Source organism: Physeter macrocephalus, chromosome 7 (genome assembly GCF_002837175.3).
Source record: "Physeter macrocephalus isolate SW-GA chromosome 7, ASM283717v5, whole genome shotgun sequence".
Classification (NCBI taxonomy): Eukaryota; Metazoa; Chordata; class Mammalia; order Artiodactyla; family Physeteridae; genus Physeter; species Physeter macrocephalus.
In genome coordinates, this window is record NC_041220.1 from 145697180 (window position 1) to 145709657 (window position 12478).

At 68.9% G+C, this 12478-nt stretch overlaps 2 protein-coding genes across 14 annotated transcripts in view; one reads left to right on the forward strand and one right to left on the reverse strand.

The window, feature by feature from the left end:
- Positions 1-1891, forward strand: part of TMEM175 (transmembrane protein 175) — a 21783-nt gene extending 19892 nt beyond the window's left edge. For all 9 annotated transcript variants that reach the window (XM_024119434.2, XM_024119435.2, XM_024119438.2 and 6 more), the window contains one exon: positions 1108-1891. In XM_024119434.2, the coding sequence (XP_023975202.1) occupies positions 1108-1789 (682 nt within the window). In that variant the 3' untranslated portion in view covers positions 1790-1891. The remainder of the gene's footprint in view (positions 1-1107) is intronic.
- Positions 1892-1999: 108 nt separating this feature from the next.
- On the reverse strand, positions 2000-12455 carry DGKQ (diacylglycerol kinase theta). Of its 5 annotated transcripts, none has more exons than XM_055086281.1 (22): positions 11924-12455; positions 11164-11263; positions 10689-10774; positions 10484-10609; positions 9950-10103; positions 9801-9872; positions 9601-9701; positions 9252-9505; positions 9075-9165; positions 8906-8960; positions 8718-8779; positions 8272-8515; positions 7800-7838; positions 7086-7201; positions 5636-5787; positions 5287-5435; positions 5014-5192; positions 4636-4736; positions 4374-4520; positions 4171-4282; positions 3933-4085; positions 2000-3626 (listed from the first exon to the last, which is right to left on the reverse strand). In XM_055086281.1, exons 1-22 carry the CDS (start codon positions 11990-11992, stop codon positions 3525-3527), a joined length of 2664 nt encoding a protein of 887 aa, XP_054942256.1. In that variant the 5' UTR covers positions 11993-12455; the 3' UTR covers positions 2000-3524. The 5 variants fall into 5 exon arrangements, with proteins under 5 accessions (XP_054942256.1, XP_054942257.1, XP_054942255.1 ...); XM_055086282.1 differs by having other exon boundaries at positions 8272-8422; positions 9950-10154; XM_055086280.1 differs by having other exon boundaries at positions 9950-10154.
- Positions 12456-12478: the final 23 nt, after the last annotated feature.

Below are 12478 nucleotides of genomic sequence, written 5' to 3' on the forward strand. Positions count from 1 at the left end.
GGCTTCTCTTGTTGCGGAGCACGGGCTCCAGGCGCGCGGGCTTCGGTAGTTGTGGCACGTGGGCTCAGCAGTAGTGGCTCGCGGGCTCTAGAGCGCGGGTTCATTAGCTGTGGCGCACGGGCCTAGTTGCTCCGCAGCATGTGGGATCTTCCCGGACCAGGGCTCGAACCCGTGTCCCCTGCGTTGGCAGGCGGATTCTTAACCACTGCGCCGCCAGGGAAGCCCCTCACCTAAGGTCCCGACGCTCCTAAGTTTCTCTTAGTAGCTTTTTCCTCCTGTAATTTGTGACTTTTTAAAAATTGGGAGCATGTGTCCATTGGTACCAATCTCTGAGACGTAGACCTAAGGTTCTGGGGCGATCTGGCTTTGCTTCTGCCCTGCAGCCAGGGCCATGCTGGCTTGGGTCCCCTGCTGGGTGGCAGCAAGGAGCAGCTGTGGCTGGGAACCCCCCCCCGGGGTGGGGGTGCGGTCAGGGTTCTTTCCTGCACCCAGAGCCACAGCCCCAAGGACCCAGGTGGGGATCCCCAGGAAGCCCCCAGGCTCTGTCTCCTGCCCACAGCCCCACCAGCATGCATGCAGCTGCCATCGTGGGCACAGAGGTGTGTCTGGGCTGCGTGGCGGCAGGGCGGCAGCCCCGTGGCCTCAGTGGGGAGAAGCCTGGGCCGGATGTGCCTTAGAATCGCTCCTTACAATAAAGCTCTGCCCGGGAATCTGAGGACCTCGGAGGCAGAGCCCTTCAGGTCTGGGGGACCGCTCCCGAAGTGGACGGGCCGCTGCAGGACGGTGGGCAGACCTCAGGAGCCACCCACCCGTGGGCGCCAGAGGGGCTGTGGGCTCAGGGCCCATGCCGCTCACCAGCCCGGGGTCCGGCGGGCCGGGCTGCGGTCAGCCAAGGAGACAGGCTGCGGTTGAATTTGAACTTCAGGTGAACGGCGCTGTGTGTGTGAACACAGATCCGCGCAATCTCAGCGTATGCCGTTCGTTCATCTGAAGCTCAAGCGTGCGGGGGGCCGGCAGCCCACACGGGCTGGGATGGGGTGGGGGCAGGCAGCCCGAACGGACGCCCGAGGTGGGGCCGCTGCAGATGCTGTGTGTCTCACCCCTCAGTGAGGACAACGTCCCAGACTCCAAGGACGTGAAGGAGAAGTTCCACGGCAGCCTAGTGGCGGCGCTGGGCGCGTCTGGGCCGCACTTCCTGGCCTACTTCGGCTCCTTCGCCACGGTGGGCCTGCTCTGGTTCGCCCACCACTCGCTCTTCCTGCACATCCGCAAGGCCACGCAGCCCATGGGGCTGCTCAACACACTCTCGCTGGCCTTCGTGGGCGGCCTGCCCCTGGCCTACCAGCAGACGTCGGCCTTCGCGAGGCGGCCCCACGACGAGCTGGAGAGCGTACGAGTCAGCTGCGCCATCATCTTCTTTGCCAGCATCTTCCAGTTCGCCATCTGGACCACGGCGCTGCTGCAGGAGGGGGAGACGCTGCAGCCCTCGGCGCGGTTCGGGGGCCAGGAGCACGCGTTCATGTTCGCCAAGCTCGTGCTATACCCCTGTGCCAGCCTGCTGGCCTTCGCCTGCACCTGTGTGCTGAGCAGGTTCAGCACGGCCATCTTCCACATCATGCAGATCGCCGTGCCCTTCGCCTTCCTCCTGCTGCGGCTTCTGGTGCGCCTGGCGCTGGCCGGCCTGCGGGGCCTGCGGGGCCTGCGGGGTCTGGCCCGGCCCGCACGAGCCCGGCCGGTGCCCGGGGCCCTGGACGACGCGCGGTCCCCGCTTCTCCCTGCCCCCTGCTAGTGCGGCCCCAGTCCCCCGCCTGAGGTCCAAGTGTCCGGCTGGCGGCCCCGGCCTCGGGTTTTGTTTTCCTTGTGAAGTTTCATGCTCTACTTCAGCCCCTCAGATTGTCTTCCACCGTTGCAGAGAAGAGTCTCGCAGGAGCGTCACTGTCCAACGTGCCTGTTGTCTGCCTCGACCAAGTGGAGATGAGCTGCGGGGGGGCCGCAGGCGGCGGGTGGCTCCCGGGCAGCTGGGGCCGCAGCCCCGTGGTGGGTGTGGGTGTGCGATGTGGCCCCGGGTCCTCAACAGGCAGCACATCCTGCAATTCAGCCCGCGTCCCGCGGGCAGAGGGCCCTGGCAGCTGCTGGGCTGCCCGACCAGCCCCCACATCCCAGGCCTCCTCCCCCAACACACCGGCCTCAGGCACAGACGCAGGAGACAGCAGCAGGACAGGATGCCCAGACTCTATTTGTCCCAGATATAAATTACGGTCACCTTCAGGTGATAAGTTACACATGAGGGAGGGGGTGCAGAGCCCACTCAGCCCCTCCGGGCGCACAGACTCGCTTACGCACAGAGGACACGTTCACCTGAACCACAATTTACAAGACAGTCATATCGACCAACGGGGCCCGCAAAGCAAAAGCTAATGCCGCCCCCGGGGACGCGAACCTGGGGGACGCACGCCGGCTACTAGAGGCACGTGGTGAGGACGGGCCGCCACCCACGGCTGTTCCAGTGCACGTGCCTGGGCGGTTTTGGCACAAGCTTGGTGGGTACGGGGCTGGGCGGGGCCGTGTCCGAGGTTGAGGCCGAATGTCAGGGCAAGGCCACCACCCAGGGTGCGAGGGCCCGGCGGCAAGACAGCGCCAAAGGCAAAGAGACCAGACAATCAGGAGAGGGGCTTGTGGACCCTCCTCTGGGGCTTTGGGGGCTCCCAGGCAGCTGGGGTCGGGCTCTTCTGGGGGCCAAGTCGGGACTCTGGGCCAGCTAAACTCTGCGGCTCTGGTAGGGGCTCTGCGAGCGGCCCGCCAGACAGCCCCGTCTGCGTCCTGCGCCGCCGAGTCTCCACGTGAAGAAGCACGGAGACCACACGGGTCCCGTCTGCCCAGCAGCGGACACGGCACCCGTGTGCTGTCGGCAAACGGGAGGCCGAGTGCGCGATGCCCACGTGCCGCGTCGACCTTGCCGATTAAAGCCGCTCCGGCCGCACGCTCTCCTCACTTCCTCTGGGCTCCCAGGCAGGCTCCTGCTGCCTCCTGGGCCCCACCTGGCCTCCTCGGGGCCCTCCCGTCCCAGCCCTGTCACTCCGGGGCCACCAGCCAGGTTCCGACTGGGCCGGCCAGACACCACCCGGGCCTGGAGAGGCGTGTCCCCCAGGACAGCCCTCAGTGGGGAGGTGAGGCCACAGAGCTAGTGGCCAGGGTGTCCCGGGTCTGTGCTGGGCAACCCTGGGGCCCAGAGAGCCAGTTGCCCTGTAGGAGCACCCAGGGGGACAGCCCAAGGGGCATGAGGTGAGGTACGGCACTGCCTGGCTCAAGGGGTCAGAGGTGGCGGAGGGACCTGGGGAGGAGTGTGTGCCCTCCGGGACGGCGGCCCGGGCCCCACCCAGCCCTGGTACGAAGGCCAGAGGGGAAGTGCCCACTACCCACCCGGCAGTTTCTGTGTGGCACGGGGACGGGACGAGAGGGAAACACCCAAGGTCAGGGCTGTGGGCGAGGACGTCCGCCAGCGAGCGCTGCTCCAGGACCCGCCTCTACTTGGAGTCCCCATCGGGGGCAGGCGCCCCATCTGCTCGCACATCCTTGGGGGTCCCCGCCTTCCTGGGCTTCTGCTTGGCCTTCCTGAGCATGTGGACCTGTCCCGAGACAGGCAAGGTCTGAGGGCTGTGCAATACCGCAGGCCACCCGGTGCCGGGTCCTAGGACCGCCGCTGCCATCTCAGCCCGTCTCACGGAAGGGGAAAGAGCGGGGCATGCTGTGACCGCGGCCTGTGGGGAGGGGGCTCCCTAAGGGCTGGCCGGCCTCATCCAGCCTCATGACCTCCCCGAGTCAGGGAAGGACTAGCCGCAGCAGGACTGCCGGGCACCAAGGCCGTGCCAGCCACTCCGCGTGGCCGAGGCCAGCCGGCAGCAAGCCCCCTGCCCACCCCACGCCTGGCGTACCTTCGGGCCTGCGGCCGAGATGATCATGTGCCCGGGAGCCTGGACCCAGGGCTCGCCGTCCACCTGCACAGGTGTGGCCTTGAGGAGGGTGACACGGAAGTAGGACCCCTGGGCGATGCGGATGCCGGAGCGCAGCCCACCCTGGACCTGACCCTGGTGGGGGAGAGGGGCAGCCGTGCTCAGCGGGCCGCAGCGCCACGGCCCAGCGCCCCGGTCCCCCGCCCCCGCCCGCGCTCACCATGTGCACGACACCCGTCACCCCCACCACCTCCAGCAGCCCGTCATCCATGCGCGGCTTCTCGAATCTCGAGTCGCTGTCGGAGCCCCACAGGTCGGCCCCCGAGCCCCAGCTGCACCGAGAGGGAGGGGCACACAGGTCAGAGGGAGGCCGGGCGGGAGGCTGGAGGGGGCCGGAGCCCCGGGAGCCCCACGTGCGGGCACCTGGGGATGTTGAGGAAGATGAGCCCCTCGATGCTGGGCAGCTCCACCTCCTGCCGTTCCGCCTGCAGCCGGAGGGCCCTGTGCAGGCCGCGAGGGTGGCTGATCTTCTGCAGCCCGACCCGCACGTACACGCCCTTGTTGTGGAACCTGGCGGGGGACCTCGAGTCACGGGGGCGCCCCGGCCCCCGGTCACTGCTGGTGAAGCCCCAGGAAGTGCATGGTCGCCAGGGGCAGCCCCGCGCCCGCCCCTGCCCCGTGGCACCTGCTCGTGAACTTGCCGGGCTCCTCCTCTCGCGCCTGGTGGAAGTCCAGGCTCAGCTCCGCGTCGATGCCGATCCCACAGTAGTTACTCATGTGCACCATCTGAGAACGAGACGCGTGTCCCTTGGCCCCGGTCGGCCGCCAGCACGTGCTCCCCGCCGCCCCCGCGGTGCGCCCGGCCTCCTGTCACAGAGCTGCTCTGTCCAGTGACTATGCCACCCTCAGGTTCTGAGCCGGCCATCCCCAGGCCCGGCACCCGTGTCCACGAGGGGACAGCGCCGGCGCCAACGCCAAGGCACGGCTGGGACGAGGAGGAACACCTGGACAGACGTGGTAGACACCCGCCGGGTGCCACACCCCCGCCCGGGCACACCGGTACCTTGGGGGGCTCTGCGTCTGCCACGCTCTCCTCCCCACCGCCGGCCTCATGCGCGTCCAGCAGGATGGTCCAGCGGTCCACGAGCACGGCGTCCGCCTCGTCCACCGACACCAGCACGGAGAACGGGTCCTCTCCACTGTAGCCCGACCCCCAGCGGAGGACCCGGCCGAGGTCATTCCCTGGACGCCGGCAAGACGCACGCTGACTCTCCACAGCCGCCCCTCGCCCCGCCAAGCCCGGGACCCCATCCCCCAACGTGCCAGCTGACCCCACCTGTGCCCAGGGGCAGGATGGCCACGGCGGGCTCTGGGCAAGCCAGGCGGTGCCGCATCTCCTCCAGGGCGGCGAGCACCCAGCCCACGGTGCCGTCCCCGCCGCACACCAGCACCCGGAAGCAGGGCACCTGGGAGAACACGTGGAACCTGGCGGCAGGGAGACAGGACGTGTCGCGGCACTGGCCACGGGCGCGAACAAGCAGGGACAGGAGGTCACCCCCGGGGCAGAAGGGGCCGCAGCTCATCCCCACCCAGGGTGCCCTCGAGGGTTCCGACCCACCGAACCCCAACCTGTTCCTGCTGGCCGGGGGGCGGGCACGGGCAGGCACCCCTTCTGGCAGGCTCACCCGGGCAGCGGCCCCCCGTTGGTCAGCTCAAAGACCTGGTGGGGGTTGAGCAGCTTCCGGAAACTGCAGAGCAGGTCGCGGCCCTTGAGGCCTCCGCTTCTGGGGTTCACAAACACCAGCAGGGGGCGGCAGTCTGGGGGCAGCTTCAGGTGCTGACAGATGGGGCTGCGTTAGGGCGGGCTGGCCGGCCCCCCGGAGACAGAGCCGGGCCTCCCCCAGCACGCGGCCATCCCACCTCACCACTGCCTGCTCGGGCTGCATCCCACGGCAGAAGGGGCGCCCACAGAGCCCTGGCCGGCGGGGCGGGAAGACACTGGCCAGCCTGGAGCTCTGAGCACATCGGCCACGCCACAGCTGCCAGGCCACGTGTCCGCAGACCATGCCCGCCGCCAGACCCACGTGGCCCACGAGCCCAGGCCAGAAGGCCACGCAGGACCCGCCTGCCCCTCTCCGGGCCAGCCCGCTGCCAGGCCCCCGCCCGCCCACACGGCAGTCGAGGAGCAGCCCGGCTCGCAGGGCGGCCCCACGCCTCCCCTGGGCCACGGGACAAGGCCCGCCCCCAAACACGATGGCAGGAACAGCGCCCGCGAGTGGGCAGGAGCAGGGGCCCCCGCGCGGTGAGGGCGGGGGCTGGGGTCCCCGCGGCGGGGGTTGCCGGGCGACAGGAGACAAGCAGGCGCAGACAGCGGGCAGCGGCCGCACACGGGCTCGGCCGTGGCTCGAGGCCGAGGACACACCGGGGTGACGTGTGAGCCACCGGGCCGAGCTGCCTGCGGTCACCACTTACCTGCTCAGCCCAGGGCAGGCAGCTGCCGGGAGAGAGAAAGTGCGTGTCGGCCTCACCCACCCGCCTCTGCCCGTGGAGCCGGCGGAGGGGGGGCCCTGACCTGCGTGGCCGCCTCCCGGTGTGGATGGCAGGACAGGGCAACAGCAACCTGAAGACGCGGCCCACCCGGTCACAGACCCTGAGCTCATTCCGCTCTAACTCTGCTTGGCCTGAACCGGGGTCCGGTCACCTCGGGGGGGGGGCCCTGGGGGCCAGCAGGGCCAAGGACCAGAAGCTACCACTAGGGCACACAGCGCAGGGCGGGGTCTGGGGCACTTCTGGGGCTTTGGGACAGCCTCCAGGGTCAGGGAGCATCACCTACTGGCCAGAGGAGGCCCAGGGTGCGAGCAGGGCTCCAGAGGCCTCCAGGTCAGGAAAAGCGGGGCCAGGGCCCACGACCCTGCGAGGGCCGCGCACACAGTCACAAACACAGGCCAGCCCTTAAGAGGCGGCTGCTGCAGGGCCAGTCAACCGGCGTGCAGGCCTCTCACCATCGGACCTCGGGCCCCTCCCTCGATGTGAATCAGCCGTGCACACAGACTCGGACTTTGCTCCAACAGACCAGGTATTAGACAAACTGGCCGTGGAAGCTATGGCCCCAGGCCCCGCCCCGGCGCCACTCACCAGCACGTCCGGGAGCACCAGGGCCGTCAGCGGCCGGCCGTGCACAGCCGTGTCCCTGACCAGCATGTACAGCCGCTCGGCCTCCGCAAAGCAGGCCACGTCCAGCACCACGGCACCTGTGGCAGGTGGGCCGTGAGCTCGGTTACCTGTCCTGCCCCCACCCACACGCTGTCTGGGCTGGGGCCTCGCCTCCCCCCGCGGCCGAATGGCCCCAGTGCTGGCCACGGCCCACCTCAGGCCAGCCCGTCCCAAGGCGTCCCCGCAGTGCGTGACTCCCTCCCCTGGCGGGGAGCGTCCAAGGACAGCCGGGCTCAGAGACAGGAGATGCCGGGTGGACAGAGCAAGGCCACCTGGAGGCAGGGTGGAGCAGACACGCACCCCCCGGGACCCGCGAGAGGCATGGAGGACGTTGCTAACTGCTACGGACCCACAGAGGGGAGACGGGCCTCACGGTACTGTTCTCCCACTGGGGAGATCCGAAGTTTCCCGCCATAAAAGATGGAACCCACGAGCACAAGAGGTTGTGGAGAAAACACTCTCTGCAGCTCAGTCATGTTTTAGCAAAAGCGTCACGGCCATGAGCCAGGAAACGAAACACCACCGTTTCCCCGGCCCACGGGTCCTAAACAAGGTGAAGCAAGAGGGCAAGGCTGCCCCACCCACTCCAGGGAGTGACCTTGGACCGAACCTGACCACAACCCGTGGGCGGCTCACCTTGTGCGGAGTAGACGTGGCTCATGGACACCAGGCCAGCTGCAAAGACGGGGGGCGGGGGGGTGGCAGGCTGCGGTCGGACGCCAGGCACCTGCCCCCCAGGCCCCCGACCCAGGGCCGCCACCCCAGGCAGCCCCACCCGGCCTCCCAGGCCAGGAATAAGTTCGCACCACCCAACAGCGCAGCTCTCCCAGGAAGTGCCCCCCCCCAACTCCAGGCACAGGGCACCCCCCAGGGCCCAGAGCAGGAGGCTCGGAACCTCCTCAGAGGAGGTGATGGGGTCTGGGCCCCAGAGGTGAGGACAGAGACCCTCTGGGCCAGGAACCAGCTCGGCAAAGGCTCAGCCAGTGCTGGGGGGAGCGGGGGAGCAGGAGGGCGCAGCCTCGGCACGGCAGCCTGCACACCTGCCCTCAGGACTCCCGCCCTGCCCCCCACCTGGCCAGGCGCCCCGGACCAGCCCAGGCAGTCGCACCTTTGCTGGCCACAGCCTCGTCCAGCAGACTGCTATACTCCTGGGGGGACCGGCCAGGGGGCAGACCACCCACGAACAGAGAGACACGTGGGGCCACCACTCTGCTCTCAGCCACGTAGAACCGCGTCTGGCTCATCTGCCGCAGGGACGTCTGCGGGGAGTGGGGGCACGCTGAGCAGAGCACTAGGGGACGGGCCTCCCCACGCCCCGTCCACAAAGGGGGCCGAAGGGAAGATGCCCCAGGCTGAACGCCACCAAGATGGGAAAGGAGAGGAGAGAAAGGTCACATGGAGAGCTTGCGAAGGGGAGGCACCGCTGGCCGAGACGCTTAGCTGCCCGCCAGCATGGCCTTGTGTCCTGAGGGCAGACAGACTCCCTCTCTACGAGGTAGAAGCCGTGGCCAAAGGCCAGCCGTTCCCCAGGGGCCGGTGTCCACACCCACTGACCTGCCGAATCTCGCGAAGCCGGTCGAGCAAGGGCTCCTCGTCCGCCAGCACCGCGCGCTGGACTGCAGAGATGAGAGACGCCGCTGTTAGCCCCAGGCCCTGCGGCCACCTCCCAAACCCCCTGCCCTGGGACCCGGGCGCCTAGGGCTAGGACTGGTCAGGGCTTTGACTGCAGGCTGCCCGCTCACCCTGCCTGCTGCCCATGAGTACCTCCACCAGCTGGAAGCTCTTCAGCCCCTCGGCCTGTTGGGGTGGAGTGCAGGGCATCAGGCCTGGACCAGCCCTGACGCCCCCCCCACCCCGCCTCCCGAAGAGCCACATGGGGCCACCACGCCAGGCAGGGCCCAGCACACACACCTGGCGTCCAAGCAGCGGGAGGGCCTCCAGCACCACAGTCCGGGCAGTGCTCTGCGGGGTCACACGCATGGACACATAGGCCACACCCACCCTGCAGGGGACAAGCTCAGAAGCTGGGGTCGCACAGCCCCCACCCCTCCCTCCCTCCGCAGACCCTACCGGGGACCTGGGTCTCACTTGAGCCAGGCAGGGTAGATCTTCAGGACCTCCTGGCTGCGGGGCAGAGCGCGAATGATCCAGGCCTCGGGAATGCGAACGATGCTGGGAACGTCTCGGGCCCCTGGGCCTCTACTGCCTTCCTCCTCGGTGGTCCCACCACTCCAGACCTTTCCCGAGGCCCCGGTGTCGCCAACCAGAGCGGGTGCAGGGAGCGCCTGCAGCTGGAAGCCCTGAGGGTCCTCCGTGATGTAGTAGGCCCGCAGCGCCACCTCCTGGGAGGGGGTGTGTGTGAGCGGAGCCCGGCCACGCTGGGTCCCCGCAGCCCCCCAGGGACGGGCCTGCGAGGCGGCTGCGCGGTCCCTCTTACCAGCACCTCCTGACTCTTGGCCAGGCGGGGGACGGTGATGGCACGAAAGTGGTTTCGCTGCACCGCGTCGTTGCCGTCAAAGATCTTCAGAGTCTGCTTGCCTGGGCCACAGGGAAGTGGGTGCAAATCCGTGGAACGAGGCACGGGATGGGGGAACGGGGCATGGGATGGGGGGCTGGGCACAGCTAAGGGACACTTACTGGACTCTAGTGCCATCACCTCTCTCCCTGGGCCGGCGGGGGCGCTTCCGTCCACGCTGTCGTCTCCCTCCCCTGTGGGACGGTCACAGCGGGCCTCAGTCAAGGCCCGGCCCCCACCCCAGACGCCCGCTTCCCGCCGCCCTGCTCACCCGGCTCCGGGGCCGTGCTCTCGGAGATCCGAAAGCAGTGCATCTTGCTGAAGTTGCGGGACAGCAGGCGCACGCACGCCGGCGGCAGGACCATGGTGCGCAGGCGCCCGAAAGTGCACTCGGGGGCGAGGGCCGCGGAGCAGACCGAGTGGGCCTGGGGGAGAGGGCACGGGCTCGAGCCTGGAGTCCCGGTACAGGAGAGGGCCTGGGTCCAGGCCGGCCGTCAGTGACTCCCCGGGGGCCCACATTGAGCTCCCACGGGCCGGCGGCGCCACCCCCAACCAGAGAGAGCCCTGAGTCTCCCCTGCACAACCGATCCCCCACCCCAAAAGCCGGAAAACACCCCGATCCAAACGAGCTGTCCCCAGGACCCCCGCCCCCCCTCCTGCTTTGCCACTGGACGATGCTGCCCGCCCCACAGGTCTTCGCCCCGACCTCCATCCCGCCCCGCCCCCAGGACCCCCGCCCCCGCTCCCGCCTCTCGCGGACCCGGGCCTCTCCCGCCCCGCCCCCAGGGCCTCCGCCCCGCCCCACCTGGACGCCGCACCACTCGCAGCGCACGCCGGCCAGCACGTCGGACGAGCCGCAAGCCTTTCGGCAGACCTCGCAGCGCGCGCCCGAGGGCAGGTTTCCCTCGCGCCAGTGGTGGAGGTGCGTGTCCTGCGGAAAGGGCTGTCAGCAGGCTCGGCGGAGCCTCCCCCACCTCCCCGGCCCTCCGGCCCCGGCCCCGCGCACTCACGTGGTCTCGGTGCCCGTCCTGGTGGCACTGGCGGCAGTCGCTGCAGGCGAAGGGCACACAGTCGGGGTGAACGTGCAGCTCACACACTGCGGGGCGGGCAGGGTTAGGGCCTCTCGCCGCTGCCCACCGACCTTGCCAGACCCCTTCTCGCCGGCCTCTCTGCTCCCGTCTGGGGCCGCCCCTCCCCTGACCACACATTCTTTAACCTTTTGGGGTCCGACGTGCTAGACAGGAGCAGTCCCCCCTCCCTCGGCGGGACGGGGGCCAGCTTCTCCGCTCCTCTCCCCTCCGGGCCCACCTCAACGCGCAGCCTGCGCCCCTGCGGTCCCCTGCACCCGCCTCCCCGCCTCCCCGCGCGGCCAGCTCCAGAATCCCCGAACCCCACCCTAGAGCTACCGCCTGACCGCAGGGAGGCCAGGTCCCTGGTGAGGAGGGAGTTAGACCCCAGAGGAGCCAGGCAGGCTCCTGGTGGTACCTTCGCAGCGAACCCCGGGCGCCTCCAGGCCCTTTCGGCACACGGCGCAGAACCTGCGCTTGTAGAGCCCCCGGGGGCCGAAGCAGTGGGCCACCGGGACCTGGAAGGAGCAGAGGTCGGCCTCAGCCTGGGCCCTAAGGCCTGGCAACCCGGTCCCCAAGCCCGCTTCCTCTCTGTCCCAGGGATCTCCCATCACCAGCCCCGGCCACCTGCCTGACCGCTATACACCCCCAGTCCTCCCGAGCACGATTTACAGGATGCTGTGTGCGCCTCTCGGCCCTCGGTGCTCCCAGGGGGTCCTGCTGGGGACTGCCCTGCATGCTGACCCCCCCATTCCCTGTGCACGACCAACTCAGGGCTGCCCAGGCCTGATCCAGCTGCACAGGTGCTGACCGCTCCCCCAGGCCTGTTCCCCCCCGTGATACATTTCGGGCCACCCGGATAAAGTACAGGTGGAGGAGGCCCACCAACAGGCAGGAGGGGCAGTGCTGGGTATCAGGGACCCTGGAGAAGACAGGGTCAGAACCATCGGGAAGTGAGGCCCAGCTGCTGCCCTGGGAGGGGCTCACGGGCAGGGATGCGGTCTGCAGCTCAGGGACCCAGACCAGCACTAGGGAACACCCCCACCCCAGCCCCCTAGTGCTTGGGCCACTGTCCACCCCATCCGACATGCCGGCCTGACTCCCCACCACAAAAGCTGGCCTCCCTGGCCCTCCGCACCCTCCCCCCGAGGGCGCAGTAGCCCATGCTCCGTACGCACGCGGACCAGGCTGGGTGCCACGCTCGTGCACGGGGTCTTCACGTGCTTCAGGCACTTCTCGTGGGACATGAAGTTGCAGACTATGGGAATGAGAGCCCCGTGAGTTGGCCCCTGCCCTGCCCGGGAATCAAAAGACCCCAGGTCTTGGCATGCGGGAGGGAGGCCGCAGCCAGTGGGACCGCCAAGGGCCGTGGTAGGGTGCCAGCATTCTGTGACGGGGCAGATGGCCTATCACAGTGGGCCCACCGTCCCCAAACTTCCTAACCCTAACCCTAGTCATAGGGGTAGGGAGAGGGCATGGAGACAACCTGATCCTCTGTCCCACCCCAGAGAGCCCAGAGCGGGGAGCAGGGCCCTGGTGGCTCTGACCGTCCTGGATGACGGTGTGTTCTGGTGTCCCGAGAGTCCCCCGTCCAGCGCCCTATACACACGCACACACAAGCCCAGTTCTTTCAAGTCTCTGCTGGGGGTGGGTGGGCAAGCGGGCACTTGGCCAGCTCCTGCACCTCTACCTACCCCCTACACCAGCTTCACCAGGGACACCCTTCCCTCACT